A 24761-nucleotide genomic window follows, 5' to 3' on the forward strand; every position below is an offset into this window, starting at 1 on the left:
GTTGTGTTACTATAAATAACCCGATCTTGATGTTACCATGGTGATAACCTTGACTCATCAGCATCTCTAAACTTCAAACACTTTGAGCCACTCTGTGTTTAAAAATCAATAAACACACACAGGTCAGGTCAAAACCTTCAAAAAATATATTTTTTCACTTTGAAGTTGTGTTGAAAGGAGTGAGGTTACAATGATGGCTCTGACACCTGTGTAATGGCCTATGTCCTGGTGGCTGGAAGGGGGTCCACTATATATAGCAGAACCCATCACTGATTGTCATTCAGTCCATGTCTGGATAAGAACACTTCATCACTCAGTGTATATAGTCGTATCAGCACACCACTGTGTACAGGCTTATCACACAGCCAGTGTATATTCTGTATGCCACTCACAGAAGGGGGAAGCAAACGACACGTTCTGCCAGGAATCTCCTGTTAGTTGCATCATTGACTTTCCGTGCAATAGTGTTGGAGAAGTGTTAGTGATACTTGATCCTGTGTGGATTAGCTGCTGCATCACAGACTCTGTGATTCGTTTCACCGGACTTCACCGACATGCCTGTGAGTATAGCATGAAGCTCTGTGTGCTTGACCACTGGTCACTTGGTCTGTCTATCCGTCATTGAGATGACTTTCAGTCATTATCTGTATCTGGCCATCAAGTTGACACAATGTTTATTTTCCGATTTTTTTTAGACAAAAAAACCATCGGTTTGGTAGTTTTCTAGGACATTGACTGATTGTCATCCAATGTGTCTTAAAGATGTTTTTCAAACTTTGTAATGATATAGAAGAATGTAAGAAGTTGATAGCAGCATGAATATGTCCTCATGTCATTTGTCTCACACAAAATCACTGCTTTTAGAATTGGACACATATTTCAGTCACCTTGTTCATCATGCTCCCTGAATATCAGACAGGTAGAATAATGTGGCAGGGTGATTATTGTATGAATGATGAATACAAATATATGGGTATTTGTTACATATACCGGTATATTAATATACCTCATAAAGTGGTCTACTGAAAGTAAGAAACAATGTGATGAAGAGATTATTAATGGAGTGATTCATTTAAACAGCTGGAAAATTTCAGTGGTTGTCAGTTTGTCTGTTATCAATGAAATATAATGCACTTGTTCTCCATGAATGTACAGTGGTACACATAATGAAGCTAACAGCTACACACAACTGTGTATGACATCAGACACAACACACAACTGTGTATGACATCAGACACAACACACAACTGTGTATGACATCAGACACAACACACAACTGTGTATGACATCAGACACAACACACAACGGTGTATGACATCAGACACAACACACAACTGTGTATGACATCAGACAGGTACACACAACTGTGTATGACATCAGACAGGTACACACAACTGTGTATGATATCAGACAGGTACACATAACTGTGTATGACACCAGACAGGTACACATAACTGTGTATGACATCAGACAGCTACACACAACTGTGTATGACACCAGACAGGTACACACAACTGTGTATGACATCAGACAGCTACACACAACTGTGTATGACATCAGACAGCTACACACAACTGTGTATGACATCACGCAGGTACACACAACTGTGTATGACATCAAGCAGGTACACACAACTGTGTATGACATCAGACAGCTACACACAACTGTGTATGACACCAGACAGGTACACACAACTGTGTATGACATCAGACAGCTACACACAACTGTGTATGACATCAGACAGGTACACACAAATGTGTATGACATCACGCAGGTACACACAACTGTGTATGACATCAGACAGCTACACACAACTGTGTATGACATCAGACAGGTACACACAACTGTGTATGACATCAAGCAGGTACACACAACTGTGTATGACATCAGACAGCTACACACAACTGTGTATGACATCACGCAGGTACACACAACTGTGTATGACATCAAGCAGGTACACACAACTGTGTATGACATCAGACAGGTACACACAACTGTGTATGACATCAGACAGGTACACACAACTGTGTATGACATCAGATAGGTACACACAACTGTGTATGATGTCAGGCAGATACACACAACTGTGTATGACATCAGACAGCTACACACAACTGTGTATGACATCAGACAGGTACACACAACTGTGTATGACATCAGACAGGTACACACAACCGTGTATGACATCAGGCAGCTACACACAACTGTGTATGACATCAGACAGCTACACACAACTGTGTATGACATCAGACAGCTACACACAACTGTGTATGACATCAGACAGCTACACACAACTGTGTATGACATCAGACAGGTACACACAACCGTGTATGATGCAATTGCACACAGGCAGTATATCGCAATGCACTGTTAGGGTTCAAGTAATTTAAACTGTAATCTGAAACTGATACATACTATTTCAAGCAGTGGTAGAAACTGTTATATAATTCAATTCAAGTAATGTTTTTACTGTGTATGTGTGTTGACAAAACAGCTTGATTCTGAAAATGATATAGGACTGCAATGTGAGAGTAGGTCAGAAGGTTGACATACAGCTGTTATGGAATGTTTACACCAGAAGTTGGGAGTGAGGGCTACGCTTTTAAATATTCACTCCACGTGAGGAATTGAGGTCGTAAATAGACTTGAGTCCAATGTATGCTGTCCCACTGAACATTAACCTTGACTCTGTGAAACTGTAGTTTTTAGGTGTCTGTGAAACTGTAGTTATCTGGTGTCTTTGAAACTGTAGTTATCTGGTGTCTGTGAAACTTTACTTATCAGGTGTCTGTGAAACTGTAGTCATGTGGTGTCTTTGAAACTGTAGTCATGTGGTCTCTGTGAAACTGTAGTTATCAGCAATCTGTGAAAGTGTAGTCATGTGGTGTCTGTGAAAGTGTAGTTATCTGGTGTCTGTGAAACTGTACTTATCTGGTGTCTGTGAAACTGTACTTATCTGGTGTCTGTGAAACTGTAGTTATCTGGTGTCTGTGAAACTGTAGTTATCTGGTGTAAGTCATGTGGTGGCTGTGAAACTGTAGTTGTCAGGTGTCTGTGAAACTGTTGTTATCTGGTGTCTGTGAAACTGTTGTTATCTGGTGTCTGTGAAACTGTAGTTATCTGGTGTCTGTGAAACTGTAGTTATCTGGTGTCTGTGAAACTGTAGTTATGAGGTGTCTGTGAAACTGTACCTATCTGGTGTCTGTGAAACTGTTCTTATCTGGTGTTAGTTATGAGGTGTCTGTGAAACTGTAGTTATGAGGTGTCTGTGAAACTGTAGTTATCAGGTGTCTGTGAAACTGTAGTCATGTGGTGTCTGTGAAACTGTAGTCATGTGGTCTCTGTGAAACTGTAGTTATCAGCAATCTGTGAAAGTGTAGTCATGTGGTGTCTGTGAAAGTGTAGTTATCTGGTGTCTGTGAAACTGTACTTATCTGGTGTCTGTGAAAGTGTAGTCATGTGGTGTCTGTGAAAGTGTAGTTATCTGGTGTCTGTGAAACTGTACTTATCTGGTGTCTGTGAAACTGTACTTATCTGGTGTTAGTTATGAGGTGTCTGTGAAACTGTAGTTGTCAGGTGTCTGTGAAACTGTTGTTATCTGGTGTCTGTGAAACTGTAGTTATCTGGTGTCTGTGAAACTGTAGTTATCTGGTGTCTGTGAAACTGTAGTTATGAGGTGTCTGTGAAACTGTACTTATCTGGTGTCTGTGAAACTGTAGTTATCTGGTGTTAGTTATGAGGTGTCTGTGAAACTGTAGTTATGAGGTGTCTGTGAAACTGTACTTATCTGGTGTTAGTCATGTGGTGGCTGTGAAACTGTAGATATCTGGTGTCTGTGAAAATGTAGTTGTCAGGTGTCTGTGAAACTGTTGTTATCTGGTGTCTGTGAAACTGTAGTTATCTGGTGTCTGTGAAACTGTAGTTATGAGGTGTCTGTGAAACTGTAGTTATCTGGTGTCTGTGAAACTGTAGTTATGAGGTGTCTGTGAAACTGTAGTTATCTTGTGTCTGTGAAACTGTAGTTATCTGGTGTCAGTGAAACATATGGCATCACTGTATCCGTCCACTTATGTGTAGTATGAGACCATCTCCCAAAAGAGCTTCACTCAGATATTGATCCCTGAATGGAAATACAATGATATCCAGCAGACGGGGCAACATTGGCAGCTCGTAACACACTGCAGTAGTAAATGTAGTAATTGCACTGGAATGCTGATGGAGTTGATGCTGTAGAGGATGTAGCTTTAGTGGATGTAGTGGTCCAAGATTGCATCACACAGATCCTGTACCTAGGTGTGTGCTGTGCTATGTCCTCAACAACTCTGTGATGTGCCGACAGCTGACTGTTATATCAGGTTGTTGGACACTGTACGGGGACAAGTGCCGAGATACTGTCAATCTTCTATATGTCAAGGTCATCATTGATGTCATCTACAGATGACCTTGATGGTTCAAGGACGACGTCTAGAATCATAGCTCAGGTTGTGTGAAACAGGAGAACAAAAATAGAAACTTTTCATCAGTTCCTTGAGTGTTAATGTCTGTTTTACATATGAGGTTTCCAGATCTCTGACTGAGTGTAAACTGGGAACATGTGCTGTTGGAAATGATCATGATAGTGTTATGTCACATAATTATGTTATAAGTCATGGAGCAGATACTCTGATTCAATCATGATGTTTTCTTGGACGTAAGCGCTTATGATGGACAGTCATACATAAAATCTGGGATAATTAACATTCCTTAAATGACACTTACAACTTAATGATGCTATGAAATTGTTGTTTGTGCACATGAACCACGTCTTCTTGCAACCCCTAACAACAATTTTTTGTTGTTGATCAGAGAACAGTAGCACTTTTATGGAGTGACTATTTCAGTCTGGCTGGTGCTGCCACAATGTCTGGTATTCCAGCCGAGTTGCCACTCACTCAGGGATACATGTACTACCACATCCCTGTGTACCTAGAACTGGGAGAATCTCCCAGGCTTGCAGCACTAGCACATACTCAAGTTGTACCGTGATGGACTTCTTCTCTGCATATTTGCTTGTGCTGAGCTAGAGTTGTCGCGTTGTTTGTGCGTGGCTAGCAGTCTGGTGCATGTGGCTATTAGGAACCCGATGTGAAGTGCATACATCATCTGTGTGAGATCCTGCACTACACTGCCACACGCCAGGGGTCATCATCACTGATCATCACTGGTCATCACTGGACATCATCACTGGACATCACTGGTCATCACTGGTCATTATCACTGGCTGGTCATCATCACTGATATCATTACTGGACTTTATGCATTGGATATGAGTGTCAACTGGATATAACTTACATATTCAACAGACTGGATAAAACAGATTATAGATTGGATATAACACACATTTTTCAGTGGACATAGCATTTACTGGATTTAACTCATTGTACGTTCAAAGGACTGTTATTACAGTGGATACTTATATAACTTATGTGTTCAGTGGATATAACACCCATATTGTACAGCAGACGTAACATACATGCTGGCCACTGGATATAACATACTGGCCACTGGATATAACATACTGGCCACTGGACTTTACATACATACTGTACATTGGATATAACATACATAGCTGGCCAGTGGATATAACATTTATTCAATATAGTGGATAAGGTGATACTACATACGACAGTGTGATTGGATACCAACATCTGTCACCATGACGATATGGTCCCTGTGTTGTGGCCTGGTGCCGGAGCCAGCCGAGGAGGTAGATATCAGACACATTATAATTACACTCCACTGAAATATCTTTACTGAGTCATCTTGTGTTTGACTACTGGGGTTCCAGGCTGTTGGACCATGCTTGTACATCAGCAGTTATACTGTATCTTGGGGGGGCTGTGCCATACAGTGATCTTAGCGCTAAGTCTATGAAAAAGAATTCAGTCTCATTAAAATCAGATCTTAGTTCTTGTTATCGCTAAACAAAGATCTGAGGACATCCCATTACGGGTCACATCAGAACGACCTTTCATCTGACCAATCAAAACGTCGCTTTCCAGATCATGAAAGTCACAGTCGTAATGTGTTTTCTAATCATGCAACCTCAAAAACGTTAACACGGGGTATTCCAAATGACAGTTACGATCCGAATGACTGATTCCGTCAAAATTATTGTCTAACTCTCCCTTCCGTGGGGTAATCATTTGAACAGAGGAGGCGTTGCATAGTACGTGGGAATCACTGTCATACAATCGCAACAATATATTAGACATTCGGGAATGTTTGTTTGTTCAGTTTTCAAAATTTTGATTGATGTGTCAACATATTTTTCAAGCATAGGTTGAAATGAGTGCCGTAAAGATCAAGAAAACTGCTTTCTAATTGGCTAATGGTCGACTTCTTGTAAGTTGTTTCGGTGGTCGGTCAAAGGTAGTGAAATGTTGTTCCGACGTGACCCGTAATGGGATGTCCTCAGATGTTTGTTTAGCTGCACCGAGAACTTAGATCTGATTTTAATGAGATTGAAAATGTATGGGAATTACAACAGTTCCAGCGCTGGGTTGAGTTCAAATTTACTACCCAGGTACCTGACCCCCCCTAATACCTTATCCTACCCAGGAACCTGCTGTTGGTCTCAAAGATTGTACAAAATGTCCGCTTTGGAATTGTCTTCCCGGAGCCTGGCAAAAACTATTTAGATACACATGTAAACGATCTGGTGATGCATATACTGAAGTTGACTGAAGCTTTATCTTTATTCAAATATATTTAAGTCAGAAAGAATGCGTGCACAGTCAGAAAGAAATGCAAACATTAATTATGTTTAGTGTAACAATGGAGTTATAGTGAATTTTGGTCATTAAACATTATATCACGTGACTAACCACGGGTCCAGGTAGTCCTGTGGGTTCCTGGGCTCTACTCAGTACCCACCCAACCCGAGTTACCCGTCCCAGCCCAAGAGCTATGATAGTTTGTTGGAATAGAGTCCAGGTAGTCAGGGTAACAACATGCCACTGTAGCATGGGTCAGTGTTCAGTGGGTTACCCTAACCTCCAGATCTGATAACATGGTGCAGGCTCACATCACATGCCTGTGATATTGCTGACAGTGCTATGGCTGTGAAATTGATGTTGATGATACATCATAGTGATCACAGTTTTTTCTGGTCTAGCTTGATTTTTTACAGTCCGCCATCATGTTGCTGAATATGCTGAGTGAGGCATTTAACAGCAAATAAAATATATATACTACTCAAAAGAATTTAAAGAACACCTGGGTTTTTTTTCATGTTTCAATGTGCATGTCACTTATGTCTGTATCCTACATCTATATGTAGACCCGTGAAGATTCCAGGGAAGAATAGGTCTTCAGCAACCCATGCTTGCCCTAAAAGGTGACTATGCTTGTCGTAAAAGGCAATCGGGTGGTCAGGCTCGCTGACTTTGTTGATGCATGTCATCGATCCCAATTGCGTGGATCGATGCTCGTGATATTAATCACTGGATTGTCTGGTCCAGACTCGATTATTTACAGGCCGCCGTCATATAGCTGGAATATTGCTGAGTGCGGCGTTAAACAACAAACCAACATCTATATGTATCCTTGTATAAAACTGAATCATTAACTGAAATAACTGACAAATCTGTTTCACTGTTTCAGGCTGTGCCACCCAAGACTGGAGGTAGGTGATATATGTTATATCTTGCAGCTTCCCTGAGTGTTATATCTGCTATATCCTTTGTGTTGTATCTGTTATAGCCTCTGTGTTATATCTGTTATAGCCTCTGTGTGATAAAAATATCGACTAGTCACTAACATACAGTACAAGCACATTTACCTTTCCAAAATTAGGACACTAATTTAATATGGAGATAATATGGCAATAAGAATTAAACTAGTTCTGCTGGATGGGAAGAAGCATTAAGTACAAGCCTTTGCAGGCTGCATTGTGCTGACATGGTACAACATCTCCATCATTTGTATCATGTATCACTTCATCACAGCTGATACCCGTGAAGATCGGGGTTAGTATAGGTCTTCAGTAACCCATGCTTGCCCTAAGAGGTGACAATGCTTTTCAAAAGAGGTGTGTAACATGATCGGGTGGTCAGGCTTGCTGACTTGGTTGATGCATGTCATTGATGCTCATGATGTCAATCACTGGATTGTCTGGTCCATACTCGATGATTTACAGACCGTCGTCAGATAGCTGGAATATTGCTGAGTGTGGCGACAACACAGAAATAAATGATGGTGTGAGTTACAGTCTAGTGTAACATAGAGACAGTGATTGAGTCATATACTGTGTGGACACTCATCCATGCTGCTGATGGGAGTTATGGTAAGACTGAGCGTGGTGGATAGAGTAACATGGTGTAACAAGGTGTAACATGGTGTAACATGGTGTAACATTGTGCCAGAGCAAGACAATCTACACACATATGCTATAATAGCATTTAGTGATTAGAACTTAATGCCTTTATGTCAGGCTTGGCACAGTTGCTAATATTATTACAGCATTACAAGTTACATTTGGCGTCTTGGGATACATCCCAAATTATAAATTATATAGGATAGGGTTGCCCGCTTTACAGCAGGAACCAATTTATCCATTCTGCTTTACAGCAGATGGCTTAGTGTCCGCTTTACAGCGGATGGTCAGCTTGGCAACAATAGTTGCCCTCGCTCATGGTTTGGCAATGGTACTTGCCTGGCAGCGATAGCTGCATAGCAACATGGGTTGCTTGGCAACGATAGTTGCAGGGCAGCGGGCGCTGCATTGGTAAGCAATATGGGTTGCTTGGCAACGGTTGTTGCAGGGCAGCGGTTGCTGCTGTTGGGGTCGCTTAACAGGGGTTAAGCTCATTTCTGCAGTCCACCAGTACCTCCACATCCGCGACCATTTCATCCAAATAATATCTCTTGTCTTAATTTCAAGTTCCGCTATCATGCATGATATCATACATGATAGCGGAGCCTGTCATAATGGAGCCCTGTCCTTATATAACATGCTGTTTACACATTCCAGCAGTAATATAAACATATATATAACCCAAGTGTGTCCATCATGCTCCCTGTACATGTGCTACTTCATGCAACTACTTCCAACAAGGGGCTACACATGGTGTGATAGCTGCTGAAACATTGCTCCATGTGGACCATGGTATTACAGATAACGACTTTATGAACTGCCTCCTGAGATGAGGATGAGGGGCCCTGTGCTGACTACATGTTTGTATTGATGATAACAGCAGGAATTGTATTGATGATAACTGCAATGAGAATGTAACAAAGTGTATATTTGGGATAACACTTTCTTAGTAAAGTACAGATTTTAATACTTTTGGGGGTTGAGTCCGATATGTGATTAGAACCCATACTGCCCGAGTGAGGCACCTAATCGCCAGCACACAAAGTCAGCGATCTAACCCACTCCAAAATGAAAGTCTGAAAGAAATGACAACTGGTAGTGTAGATCACATACTTTTGGTACCCTTCTGACAAGAGTAAACTGGCACTGGCACGGCCAAAAGCTATGATCACACAATGCCATTTAAAAAGTGATCAAATGTAACAAATGTTATATCTTAGATAACACTTTTTTGTAAAGTGCAGATTCTAGTACTTTTTAGAGTTGATTCCCATCCGGGATTCGAACACACTCTGCCAAGGTGAGGCACCTAATCGCCAATCTTATTGATGATAACAGGAGGAATTGTATTGCATTTGGGGAAATGTTTTTGATGATAACTGGAGGAATTGTATTGATAACGGGAAAGTATATTGATGATAACAGGAGAAATTGTATTGATAATGGGGAAATGTATTGATGAAAACAGGAGGAATTGTATTGATAACAGGGAAATATATTGATGATAACAGGAGGAATTGTATTGATAACAGGGAAATCTATTGATGATAACAGGAGGAATTGTATTGATAACAGGGAAATCTATTAATGATAACAGGAGGAATTGTATTGATAACGGGGAAATCTATTGATGATAACAGGAGGAATTGTATTGATAACGGGGAAATCTATTGATGATAACAGGAGGAATTGTATTGATAACGGGGAACTGTATTGATGATAACAGGAGGAATTGTATTGATAACGGGGAAATGTATGGATTACAAGAGAAACTGATTTGATAACAGGAAAATGTACTAATGATAACAAGAGAAATTGTATTGATAACATGGATTGTAATGATGATTGTATCAACTTTGTTTTGATGATAACAGTCAGGGAGAATTAGAGGTTAACAAGGATCTCCATCTTTAGACAGCCATTTTTCTTGGTGCACACATGCTTTCAACAAGGCTATTAAAGCTGTTGAGCTACATTAGGTTATTTTAACACTACAAGGCTTTGCTAAGCATGACAGTGAGAAAAGAAACAGATCTTAAGAGTTTTGTTTCTTGTCACATATGTCTTCTAGATTTACCAAGGAACAAACTAACACAGGTGTGTGTGATGATGTTACTGCCAATCACTCAGTGTCAGTAGGATATTGACGACACAGAAACAATGGCCAGCTGCCACTGTGGGAGATAATGGCCACATATTATACATGGTTTTGGCAACAGATGAGGGAGGCTGTAGTGATCTAGTCCAGCAGTAAGTTCAGCAGTAATATTGCCTCACTGGACAACCAACTTTGTCAGCATTTAGTCTACTACTGGGTAGTGAACTAGTCCAGCAGTAAGTTCGCAGTAATATTGCCTCACTGGACAACCAACTTTGTCAGCATTTAGTCTACTACTGGGTAGTGATCTAGTCCAGCAGTAAGTTCGCAGTAATATTGCCTCACTGGACAACCAACTTTGTCAGCATTTAGTCTACTACTGGGTAGTGATCTAGTCCAGCAGTAAGTTCAGCAGTAATATTGCCTCACTGGACAACCTACTTTGTCAGCATTTAGTCTACTACTGGGTAGTGAACTAGTCCAGCAGTAAGTTCGCAGTAATATTGCCTCACTGGACAACCAACTTTGTCAGCATTTAGTCTACTACTGGGTAGTGATCTAGTCCAGCAGTAAGTTCAGCAGTAATATTGCCTCACTGGACAACCTACTTTGTCAGCATCTAGTCCACTACTGGGTAGTGAACTAGTCCAGCAGTAAGTTCGCAGTAATATTGCCTCACTGGACAACCAACTTTGTCAGCATGATTAGGAGAGGGAACTTGCTGTAGATGATATTAACAGAGCCCCAGGGCAGCAAAGAATGTGATCAGCTGTTATGTATTGTCTTGTCAAAAAGCTATTTTGAACCAACCATACATTCCTTCTGAAACAGACTTCTTGTCTGTCTCACAGTTCCTGAGCCATATGATTTCCCTCTCAGCCAGCCCTTTCTGCAATGCTTTCGCCCTAAATGAAGCAAGTCTAGATTTTCCTTTCTTTCTTAATTCAAAGAACTGCATTTGAGATATTATCAATTAACACTTTTGCCAAATGAAATACAGGTTTAGTATCATTGTAAGATGTACAATCAGATTGAGAGACGTGGTATTCAGACAGATATTGACCATGTGTTCACCAGCTGCATAGTTTCTGTGGAAAATCGTCATGAATATTCATTAAATGTAACATCTTGGTCAACAATAATAGAAAAGTCTTGAATGGAAGACAAACATTTGTATATATACTCGCCGTCAAAAGAAACGCAAACTATTGAAACATATGGAGAAGTATGTACGTTAAGAAGAGATGTTTCCTCTGTGTACCAATTTACTTACAAAACTAACAGTCTGTAAAGTGTTACCACAGAGTGTCTTTTTTCTTATCATGAAATGCTGCATGTGATTTTCAAATTTTACACCTATTTCTGCACAAGACAACTAATGCTTCTTGAGTCATGGATTTATGATGTCACATTTGATGAGTTTAACAACGCGTGTCAGTCCGGCGTTGTTTAATGAACAATTTGCATACTCGTATATGCAAGGGGCCGACGTATGGTTCCTGTAGGAAGTGACAACTTATACATGTTGATATATACATACAAAAGACACTATGTGCCAGGTCAGCACATAGTGGTAGTGGTTGTTGTCTAGGTGCCCCGGAGCACCCAGCCTAACCCTAGCTAGGCTAAGGGTAAGACCTTTCTTCTGTTTTCTCTCCTCTGGACCAAGGCTTATATAGCCAAGGTCACCTGACATTTAGTAAGTAATAAATATAAATATAAACAGTAATTCATCAGCAGGATGGCAGACAGTCGATGTACACAAAGATAGGGATTAACAATTAGGATTAGCATCTTATAAATAACAGCAATTGAGTGTTTCAAGGCATATAGATGTCATGGCTCCAGGGTAATGAGCCTTTGCAATCAAATGTTCTTCAGACAATGGGTGTCCTAAATCAGTCACCATGACAAGTTTATGAGCGTCGGTTCACACCACATACCACTATGTTCATTTGTGCATCGATGCAATCTAATATCTCTTGATTATGAGTAACTCTTCATATTAACCAACATGTATGGTATTCGTGGTTCTTTTATTGGTGAGTACATATTGTTATTTGCAAAATTTATGTGAGTAGGTATTTTGTTAAACAAGATGCAGTGGGTTTTTTGTAAAGGAAGTGATCAGTTCTTCTCATCAGTAGATTCATGCAGCATGGCCAGTGTTATACAATTAGTATTAGATTTTTTGGTTTGTTGTTTAACGCCGCACTCAGCAATATTCCAGCTATATGACGGCTGTCTGTAAATAATCAAGTCTGGACCAGACAATCCAGTGATTAATATCATGAGCATCGATCCACGCAATTGCGCTACGATGACATGCATCAACCAAGTCAGTGAGCCTGACCACCCGATCGCGTTAGTCGCCTTTTATGACAAACATAGTCACCTTTTATGGCAAGCATGGGTTGCTGAAGACCTATTCTACCCCAGAATCTTCACGGGTCATTTAGTATTAGAGCGTTCATACAAAGAAATTGGAAACCCATGAAGATCCGGGATAGAATAGGTGAGGTGAGGTGAAATTGGGTTTACCGTTGCGTCCAAGATTATTGCACTTATATAGCGATATGTGTGTGTGTGTCTGCTTGTACTAGTCCGGACCAATGCCAATTTATAGTGCTAGCTCACTGAGATACCATACCGCAGTTTAACATGAATACCTGACTCAGACACAATATACTGACTCCGAGCCGACCAGTCCTTGTTTTAGCCCCTCAATCCCGGGCGCCAGGATAACAACAAGAACCATGTTTTAACGTCTTTTGGTATGACGCGGCCGGGGATCGAACCCCGGATCTTCCGCTCTCCGGGCAGATGCTCTACCACTAGAACATGGAGGCGGTCTTGGATAGAATAGGTCTTTAGCAACCCATGCTTGTTGTAAGAAGTGACTAACTGGATCGGGTGTCAGGCTTTCTGACTTTGTTGATTCATGTCTTCGATCCCAATTGCGTGGATCAATGTTCATGATGCCAATCACTGGATTGCCTGGTCCAGACTTGATTATTTACAGACCGCCTCAATCTAGCCGGAATATTGCTGAGTGCAACGATAAACAACAAACAAACAAATTGGCATTGATATTTGAATATTCCTATGATGGTTGAATGGTTCGAATGCCAGTGGATGAAATCCACTTCCCAGTGCTGCGGTCTTCTGTGATGTTCATTCAGTAATGCAGGCATGAAAATCAATTTCCTAGGGTCAAGCATATTTCATTTCTGAGATCACAGACTTATTCAGGGGAAACCAGACAGCCACAGGCAAGAAATAAAGTAGAAATAAAATCTCCATCCAGCTGTTGGGGTTAAATCAATAATCGCCATGTTGTTGTATTATTCTGGACCAGAGATTTTGCAGACAGTATTCCATGTGACTTGCCTATGGATGCATGTATTCACAGGGTTAGAAATATTGTTTTGGGGTTTCACTTGTCCACAAAAATCATTTGTCTCAGAGTTGCCATCAACCTGATGGTAAAAGTGGTTGTGCACTAGGTGTGTCACTTGTCCATTCTGAATTTTGCTTGTCGCGGACTTGGTACCATCTGTGACTTGGCCAGTATTCCATGTGTTATGGCTAGTTTTCGATGTGATATGGCTAGTATTTATTGTGGGATATGGCTTGTATCTCATGTGATATGGCTATTATTCTATGTGTGACATGACTGGTTTCCATACATGTGTGACTTGACTGGTATTCCATGTGTGATATGGCTAGTATTCTATGTATTATTCCATGTGTGATATGGCTAGTATTCCATGGGTGATATAGCAAGTATTACATGTGAAATATGGCTAGCGTTCCATTTGTGATAAGTATCATGTGTTATATGGCTAGGATTCCATGTCTGATATGGCTTGACTGCTTGTGACACAATGAGTCTGACCTGAGTTTGAGCACAGAGTGTACAGCCCACAATGCATGGATTATACTTGTAATATAGCTGGAGTATATTGCATCACACATCACAGCAGCACTGTAACCCAGAACATATACCTACATTGTACAACAGTGTGCTGAGCCAATCACCTAACTCCCCTCACCTCTCCAGGTTTGTGCCTGTGCAGCATGTATATTTATACACGCATTACAAAGCTGCTTGTCTGAGATGTCTGAGAGTAATTCCTCCCAGAAGTAGCTGCTCCGGTGTAGTGTTGCTGCCCTGTGCCCCATGTACCTGCCCTCTCTCATCGGTAATGACTAGCATCCTCATCTGATTGCCTGTAATTGTGTAGACGTGTTTGTACTGCCAGTGCACCTGGCTGGCATTTATACAGAGAAGTGTCTTGTATGCGAGTCTTGACTTACCCAGGGCACTAGTGGTAATGTTTGCTGACACAGGGGAAGATGTTGTGTTATCAGATTCTCAGCTAAGTGGTAACACAAGGGTAGATGCTGTATCATCAGACTCCCAGCCAGGTGGGGAACACACGGGTAGATGTTGTGTCATCAGACTCCCAGCCAGGTGGGGAACACAGGGATAGATGTTGTGTCATCAGACTCCCAGCCAGGTGGGGAACACAGTGGTAGATGTTGTGTCATCAGACACCCAGCCAGGTGGGGAACACAGGGGTAGATGTTGTGTCATCAGACTCCCAGCCAGGTGGGGAACACAGGGGTAGATGTTGTGTCATCAGACTCCCAGCCAGGTGGGGAACACGGGGGAAGGTGTTGTGTCATCAGACTCCCAGCCAGGTGGGGGAACCCAGGGGTAGATGTTGTGTCATCAGACTCCCAGCCAGGTGGGGAACACGGGGGAAGGTGTTGTGTCATCAGACTCCCAGCCAGGTGGGGAACACAGGGGTAGATGTTGTGTCATCAGACTCCCAGCCAGGTGGGGAACACAGGGGTAGATGTTGTGTCATCAGACTCCCAGCCAGGTGGGGAACACAGGGGTAGATGTTGTGTCATCAGACTCCCAGCCAGGTGGGGAACACAGGGGTAGATGTTGTGTCATCAGACTCCCAGCCAGGTGGGGAACACAGGGATAGATGTTGTGTCATCAGACTCCCAGCCAGGTGGGGAACACAGGGATAGATGTTGTGTCATCAGACTCCCAGCCAGGTGGGGAACACAGGGATAGATGTTGTGTCATCAGACTCCCAGCCAGGTGGGGAACACCGGGGAAGGTGTTGTGTCATCAGACTCCCAGCCAGGTGGGGAACACAGGGATAGATGTTGTGTCATCAGACTCCCAGCCAGGTGGGGAACACAGGGATAGATGTTGTGTCATTAGACACCCAGCCAGGTGGGGAACACAGGGGTAGATATTGTGTCATCAGACACTCAGACAAGTGGGGAACACAAGGGTAGATGTTGTGTCATCAGACTCCCAGCCAGGTGGGGAACACAAGGGTAGATGTTGTGTCTTCAGACACCCAGCCAAGTGGGGAACACAAGGGTAGATGTTGTGTCTTCAGACTCCCAGCCAGGTGGGGAACACGGGGGAAGGTGTTGTGTCATCAGACACCCAGCCAAGTGGTGAACACAGGAGTAGATGTTGTGTCATCAGACTCCCAGCCAGGTGGGGACCACAGGGATAGATGTTGTGTCATCAGACTCCCAGCCAGGTGGGGAACACGGGGGAAGGTGTTGTGTCATCAGACTCCCAGCCAGGTGGGGGAACCCAGGGGTAGATGTTGTGTCATCAGACTCCCAGCCAGGTGGGGAACACGGGGGAAGGTGTTGTGTCATCAGACTCCCAGCCAGGTGGGGAACACAGGGGTAGATGTTGTGTCATCAGACTCCCAGCCAGGTGGGGAACACAGGGGTAGATGTTGTGTCATCAGACTCCCAGCCAGGTGGGGAACACAGGGGTAGATGTTGTGTCATCAGACTCCCAGCCAGGTGGGGAACACAGGGATAGATGTTGTGTCATCAGACTCCCAGCCAGGTGGGGAACACAGGGATAGATGTTGTGTCATCAGACTCCCAGCCAGGTGGGGAACACAGGGATAGATGTTGTGTCATCAGACTCCCAGCCAGGTGGGGAACACCGGGGAAGGTGTTGTGTCATCAGACTCCCAGCCAGGTGGGGAACACAGGGATAGATGTTGTGTCATCAGACTCCCAGCCAGGTGGGGAACACAGGGATAGATGTTGTGTCATTAGACACCCAGCCAGGTGGGGAACACAGGGGTAGATGTTGTGTCATCAGACACTCAGACAAGTGGGGAACACAAGGGTAGATGTTGTGTCATCAGACTCCCAGCCAGGTGGGGAACACAAGGGTAGATGTTGTGTCTTCAGACACCCAGCCAAGTGGGGAACACAAGGGTAGATGTTGTGTCTTCAGACTCCCAGCCAGGTGGGGAACACGGGGGAAGGTGTTGTGTCATCAGACACCCAGCCAAGTGGTGAACACAGGGGAAAATATTCACTCCCAGCCAAGTGGGGAACACAAGGGTAGATATTGTGTCATCAAACTCCCAGTCAGGTGGGGAACACAAGGGTAGATGTTGTGTCATAAGACATTTTTATCGGACGTACCAAACTGAAAATCAGAAGAGATTAACTTCAACATCAGTATTGGCATCAGAATGGCATCAAGGCAATAAGGCACAAGAGTGCCCACAGATTAATGTGGCCCAGTGGTTGGAGTGTTGACCAGACTGAGTTTGGATCTATCATGATCACAGTTAACAGTTAGGGATAGACACGACTGCTATGCTGTCAGTCCAAGACAAGTAAAAACCTTGTGGGACTAGTTATTTTCTCACAGAATCTAGTAAATATACATAAGCCACTTGTCCGTAATGAGCTGCAGACTGTTATGATGTGACCAATGGAGCCTTGGTGCCCTACAGTCAGGACAGAGTCTTCATCTGCTTCTGGTGCATCCTTAATATGTAGAAACATACTGAGCCATACCTGCATAGATGCTTCTGTTCTGTTCTGTGTGATCCTGTGGTCAATGATGACCTCTCAACCGATTCCCAACGTTAGTGTATTGTAGTCTACCACAGTGCTGGTGTTGGTGTGTGCTTTCTGCTTGCGGTGTTTACTTGCCTCAGCTTTGTAGAAATGAAATTATGACATGCATTGAAAGAACTAAAACTTTTTTGTGAACAATAACACTAGTTTGTATGCTGTCAGGTATTGACAAGTGTTTTGTATGTCGGAACTAACAGCTGTCCCTTCCACCTGTGTCTCCTGGCTAATTACCTGTCTGAAATCCTAATTATGTTTAACAATTCATAACTTCTTATGAGGGAAAGGTTTTCATATTATGTTCCACTTATGTGAGATTTGTTTGAATTGAGAGTATAAATGTCTTACCCTTCACGATCCTTTTTCTGTGATGTTAAAGAGAGTTATTGTTAAAATGTCTGTGTTGATATAGTCAGCTCCTGAGATATCAACTTTGTGTTGCAGCAACGTGCCCTCAGTGTTATTGACAAGATGCCCATTTGTCCTGTTTTCAGACCTACTTCAGGCTTTCAAAATTTAAAAAGGATATTTCATGTTTAAAGATAACAGTAGTTCAGGAAAGGTCTCTTTCAGAATGGTTGTGTCCTCTGCTTATTACTGTGTGAAAGTGCAAGGGAGAGCCCAGTACCCTTTGCTTGTTTCCCGCTTGAGATTCTGCTGCAGCATAGGTCCACAGTACTCCATTTTTGTCTCTCGGTGGGGATTCTGGAGAGGATACGTCCCTAGCACTGCATTCTTATCTTACTGTTGGGATTCTGGGCAGGATAAGCCCCCAGTACTCCATTCTTGTCTTCCTGTTGGGATCCTGGGCAGGCTAGGTCCTCAATACTCCATTCTTGTCTCCCTGTTGGGATTCTGGGCAGGGTAGGTCCCCAATACTCCATTCTTGTCTCCCTGTTGGGATTCTGGGCAGGATAGGTCCCCAATACTCCATTCTTGTCTCCCTATTGGGATTCTGGGCAGGCTAGGTCCCCAATTCTCCATTCTTGTCTCCCAGTTGTGATTCTAGGCAGGCTAGGTCCTCAATACTCCATTCTTAATCTCCCTGTTGGGATTGTTGGAAGGATATCTCCCCATTACTCCATTCTTAATCTCCCTGTTGGGATTGTTGGCAGGATATGTCCCCATTACTCCATTCTTAATCTCCCTGTTGGGATTGTTGGCAGGATATGTCCCCATTACTCCATTCTTAATCTCCCTGTTGGGATTGTGGACAGGATAGTACCACATTACTCCATTCTTAATCTCCCTGTTGGGATTGTTGGAAGGATATCTCCCCGTTAGTCCATTCTTAATCTCCCTGTTGGGATTGTTGGAAGGATATCTCCCCGTTAGTCCATTCTTAATCTCCCTGTTGGGATTGTGGGCAGGATATGTCCCCATTACTTCATTCTTAATCTCCCTGTTGGGATTGTTGGAAGGATATTTCCCCGTTAGTCCATTCTTAATCTCCCTGTTGGGATTGTTGGAAGGATTTCTCCCTGTTAGTCCATTCTTAATCTCCCTGTTGGGATTGTGGGCAGGATATGTCCCCATTACTTCATTCTTAATCTCCCTGTTGGGATTGTTGGCAGGATAAGTCTCCAATACTGCATTCTTAATCTCCCTGTTTGGATTGTTGGCAGGATATGTCTCCAATACTGCATTCTTAATCTCCCTGTTTGGATTGTTGGCAGGATATGTCCCCATTACTCCATTCTTAATCTCGATGTTGGGATTGTTGGCAGGATATGTCCCTGTTAGTCCATTCTTAATCTCCCTGTTGGGATTGTGGGCAGGATATGTCCCCATTACTTCATCCTTAGTCTCCATGTTGGGTTTGTGGGCAGGATATGTCCACATTACTCCATTCTTAATCTCCCTGTTGTGGGATTGTTGGCAGGATAGTACCACATTACTCCATTCTTAATCTCCCTGTTGGGATTGTGGACAGGATAGTACCACATTACTCCATTCTTGTCTCCCTGTTGGGATTCCAGGCAGACTAGGTCGCCAGGACCCAATCAATCTCTCTCTGTGGGGATTGTGTGCAGAACAGATCCCCAGTACCTTGTTGCAACTCTGTGTACTGTATCAGTGGATGCATTTCGGGATGATGTTAGGTTCTATAAGAAGGAACTCAGGTTAGGTTATTGTGGAGTTTGGTAGAAGTGGATATGGCAAGATGGTAATGGCAACAGTCTTGATGAAGAGTTCTTTAATGTGAATAGGTCCCCAAAATGTCGACTTGATCTTTGTGATCATGCAGAATGGTTTGGATAGTTTTTGCCCCAATCCATGTGAGTTTACTGACCTAACAGCTGGTTTACTAGATTTACAGGAGCAGACTGTATATTTGGTGGAGGTCCCACAATATTATATGAGTTGTTTCTTCTGCATGAGTTAAATTTGCTGCATAGGTTAATTCTGCTGCATGAGTTACCTGTCCTGCATGGGTTAATTCTACTGCATGGGTTAATTCTGCTGCATGAGTTAATTCAGCTGCATGAGTTAATTCTGCTGCCTGAGTTAATTCTGCTGCATGGGTTAATTCTGCTGAATGGGTTAATTCTGCTGCATGAGTTAATTCAGCTGCATGAGTTAATTCTGCTGCATGGGTTAATTCTGCTGCATGGGTTAATTCTGCTGCATGAGTTAATTCAGCTGGATGGGTTAATTCTGCTGCATGGGTTAATTCTGCTGCATGAGTTAATTCAGCTGCATGAGTTACCTATCCTGCATGGGTTAATTCTGCTGCATGAGTTAATTCTGCTGTGTAAGTTAATTCTGCTGAATGAGTTAATTCTGTAAGCTATCCTGCATGGGGTGTTGGTGCATGGAGTAAATTGCATGTTGATGACTTGCAGACACAACTGAGGACAAGAAGGAGACGGATGGTGCAACTGGACAAACACAGGATGGAGAAGCACCACAGGAAGAAACGAGGGAACCCGTCGTAGAGGAAATGGTGGCGGAGACTGCCACGGTAACTGGGGGTGATGGTAATAAACAGTACTCTGCTGTTCTGGATGCTGCAGACAAAGCAGACGGTCAACAAGAAGATGGAGCAGACGGTCAACAAGAAACAGACGGTCAACAAAAAGCAGACAGCCAAGAATAATCAGATGTGGTTCTGATGACTATAAGGCCAATAAGACTTTCTATATAACGGTCAACTATATTATCAGAGAATGCTCAGAGGGTCACCAAGGTGAAGGTGACGATCAGGACAAGTGTCAAGGTCAAACAGCCAGAGGATAACACCAAGGGACCACTGAACTTTGAACTATTTACATTGGTGATGGGAAGCAAAGATTTGGGTGGGGATGGTGGGTAGAGCATCCGTGAGATGGGATTAGCACTGTTGGTGGGATACAGAAGAAAGCGTGGGTGATTGTTCACCAACACAGCTGTTGTTGTGCTGGTGCTTGTATCACCAGAACATCATATACTTATCACGTTATGGGAAATATGGGTCATGTGACCAAATCCGGGACCTGTATCTTGTATAGCGATGATGTGTATACATATATATCTACACGAATAGGTGACTATGTCAGTATTACAGATTAGACAGCATTACCAAGTTTACCATGCGGCCCTAGACTGGTGGGTGGGGGGGCACGGGTGTCCCAGTCGTCTAAAGTGCCACAATTGCGTTCCTTGGGCACGCCAGACACCTATGATTGTGGGTTCAAATTCCGGTTCGCCTCGATTATGTTTCTAGGTTTGTTAGCACCATACCCGTGCTCGTGGGTTTCACTGAAGTGGTCCTTCAGGCTTTCCTTCCACATTAAGCTGACACGCTGTGATATTACTGGAATACTGTTAAAAGCGGCGTTAAACACATCTCACTCACTCACTCACTAGACTGGTGGATGCCAGACATCTAAAGAGGAACTGCTCCCTCCAACATCTCGAGGCTGGTGTCATACATTGTCAGTATTGTATACAAAGGGGTCTTATTTTATATATCATGAACACTACCATTACAGCATGTTGTTATGTGAGACGATGAGTTGACTTCACTGTTGGTTGTCATGGACTCACCTTGTTTTTAGGCCTCTTCAACCACAATCCTTTAAAACCCAACAATTATAAGTAACACTTGTTATTGATTTGTTTAAGGCTGCTTTGCACAATGGCTTATCATTTTTCTTGAAAAAATGTCATATATTATTTCCTTCTTGGGGATGTTTACATACTCTCTTTGTCTATAGCTTTAAATTGATACATGTAAAATGGAATATAATTTCCAATTTTAAGGCCAAAGATGTCTCTTCTGATTGGGTGTTCTGTCGGGGTGTTCCGTCCATACCTCTGTTAATTATGTTTATGTTATACAGTGATCTGTGATAAACGGCTGTTACATGTTATAAAGCTTGTCTCAAATTGCAGCTTCTAAGATATTTATTTGTTATGTTACCTTGGTAACTTCAATTTTTTTCTGTGATATTTGACATTCAGTCATTTTGTGATATAAAAAGGTTAACAAATTTGTTTTATTTTGTTGGTATTGTATGAGAGGTTAACTGCCTTTGGATATTTTATGATTTCGAGGGGAAGGAAAATGGTGAAGTTAACATTAGTGTCCAAATTTGTAAATATATGTACCCACTGGTCTGTGAATCAGCAATTTTTGGTGAAGAGTTTTCCCCCTTAGTAGTGCTAGGATGTGCAGTTTTTTTGGTTTCAGTGGCATATTACCCTGATAGGGATCCTTGGTCTGTTCGCCATACATGAACTGTGAGTTTCAGGGAAGAGATAATCGTCTACTTGTTGGGTGGGGTAGAAGGTTCCTGGTGGGACGGATTAAATATCTACTTGTGGGATGGGTATTTGAAGGCTGTGAAAGGGTTTTCTCTTATACTGATGTGTGTAAATATTTCTGTGATATTTTGTAAAGCAACTCAAAATCTTGTAAACCTTAGGATAAATTTCATCAAAATATTGACAAATAAAATAATGTATATCATTATTTTTATATCCATAACTCTGGTTTTGCATGTATTTTTATTGATAGAAGTAGTTGACGGGAGCCAGTGTATTTATGTAAAAGCTCTCTGTGTTGAGATGATGATGATGATGATGATGATGATGATGATGCAAGATATTACACTTGTTTTATTCATATGAAATATATACTTCATACAACTTATTTATAGCTATATTTGTGTGATACGTCTCTCCGTCCATTCGCATTACAGAATCAAGATGTATGAAATTATCTCCTCATGACCAGTATTCAATGCGTTGTCCTCTATATATATACAAACACTTGTCAGTAAGTAGTATTGTACAGGTTGTGTTACACACAGTGTTGAAGCGTGATGGGTAATTGATATTCTGTTTCTTGTTGTTGTTTTTTCCAGGCAAATTTGACAAGAATCAGAATAATAATTACTGAATTAAGGATATTTGATAAATTCTTTTTTGATGAGAAGCAACCAGCTTGTCCTCCCAGTGTGTACTCATGACTGGAAGGTGATCACAATATTACTCACCTGTAATCAGAAAATGGTTCTTGTCGAGGGTACTTGTTTTTGTTTGGGATAGTATAGGAACACTGTCTTCTGTTAGTAAACAAAATGCCCTTTTATATTATTCCTTAACTGTAGAAATACGTATCCTCTCCATTGTGGAAGAATTAGAACTACCGGTACCTTGTAGAGCCACACGGGGTCTGTGGTATACCCCAGGTTATATACACCTCGTTGCCATGGTTTCTGTTGTTGTGACAGTAGGAGTTTGGGCCAAATACCTACTTTTCTTATGTATAAGTCTAGGAGTATAATACTCCTACTCTGTTCACATAGTGCCATGTGAAGATGATTTACATCATAAGTTGTAGCAGGATCACTTGTGGGGTTTTATGCTTCCTGAGTTAAGTTTTATGCCACAATCCGGAATGCATAAAACCCCATGTGACCGGAGTGATCTTGCTACAACCAATTTATCTTATTCAAAATTGATAGAAAAAAGCTGTTTGATTGCGTTGAGGTTAAGTGACGTTCATCGACTTGGAAAAAGCATGCAGCTTTTTGCTTCAAAGTAGAGTATAAGGGATTTATTCTCCTGCTGAGAAATTTGTTTGCCTGCAAGGCAGGATACATAGTATTTTATCAAGGTCACGTATTATACTGACCTGGAGGTATGATAAAATGTCTTCTGACATCTCTGACGTGAAGTAAAATATGAATCTCGAGAAAACTCTCCCACTTGGTATACTCCCAACCTTGTGATGATCAGGCAACATTACTGCTCTGCCAGTGGTGCCTTGTGGAAGCATTGTGAAGCATTGATGTTGGTTGGCAGATGTGTCATGTGAACATTGACTGGAAATGGTCCAATAAATGTGTTGTAGGTCATGATTTGGTTATACGACAGGGGTTATATAAGTTATACCCATAGAAGTTTATTCCCATCCTTTCCACAGCGGGTCTCTGTCAGTACTCCAGTTTGATTGTGGGTCTCAGACAGTACTCCAGTTCAATCGTGGGTCTCGGTCAGTACTCCAGTTTGATCGTGGGTCTCGGTCAGTACTCTAGTTTCATCATCGGGTGAGGAGATTTCACAAATTAGACGGGGTGGTTGGGTACCCTAGTAGTAAAAGCGTTCACTCGTCACGCCGAAGACCAGGGTTCGATTCCCAACATGGGTACAATGTGTGAAGCCCATTTCTGGTGTCCCCTGCTGTGATATTGCTTGAATATTGCTAACAGCGGCATAAAACCATACTCACTCACTCACTCACAAATGAGACTTTTGGTGGCTGCTGCATGGATTAAAGTAAGGTTATAACTCTGCCATGTCCACAGCTAGCCATGTGGCTAGATGTCAAGTGGAATAGATGGATCTTATAGACTCGAGGTATGTTTCTCACATTCCATGTGATGCTCGATGTATCATGTTTTTGCAGCCATTTTATTTGTAAACTTTTCACTGTCATGATATCTTTTTGAAATAAATATGGACACAGGAATGTAGTTTTGTTGCATGTTCTATGAATGTGATCCTTGTGGCCGACGAGGGTGTTTATCTCATGACTACAGGGCTGAAAGAAGCAGTCTGTTATCAAGGACTTGAAAAGGGGTCTGACTTATGACCAAAAGGATCTAACATGAGGCAAAACAGATCTGATATATGACAAAATGGATCTGACATGTCACAAACAGGTCTAAAAATTGACAAAACTTTTGAATTGACTTGCTGGATTTATGTGCAACAATACAAGTTTTAGCAGTGTGACTTGGAGTATAAATTGAATACCACAAGCCAAAGGTGACTGTTTAAAACTTGCCGAAGACCCAATAAAACCACATATACCCCGAGTGATACTGCTACTGTGAATTTATCTTGCCAACATGTTTCAATCTGCCATTGTAA

The 24761-nt window shown here is 42.2% G+C and overlaps 1 protein-coding gene across 1 annotated transcript in view; it reads left to right on the forward strand.

The window, feature by feature from the left end:
• LOC139459585 (uncharacterized) overlaps window positions 1-24761 on the forward strand; it is a 77237-nt gene that overhangs the window by 28166 nt on the left and 24310 nt on the right. Inside the window, exon 18 of the mRNA XM_071241139.1 lies at window positions 7645-7666. Within this exon, the coding sequence (XP_071097240.1) occupies window positions 7645-7666 (22 nt within the window). The remainder of the gene's footprint in view (window positions 1-7644; window positions 7667-24761) is intronic.

Source organism: Haliotis cracherodii, unplaced genomic scaffold (genome assembly GCF_022045235.1).
Source record: "Haliotis cracherodii isolate W230 unplaced genomic scaffold, xgHalCrac1.p SCAF_13, whole genome shotgun sequence".
Classification (NCBI taxonomy): Eukaryota; Metazoa; Mollusca; class Gastropoda; order Lepetellida; family Haliotidae; genus Haliotis; species Haliotis cracherodii.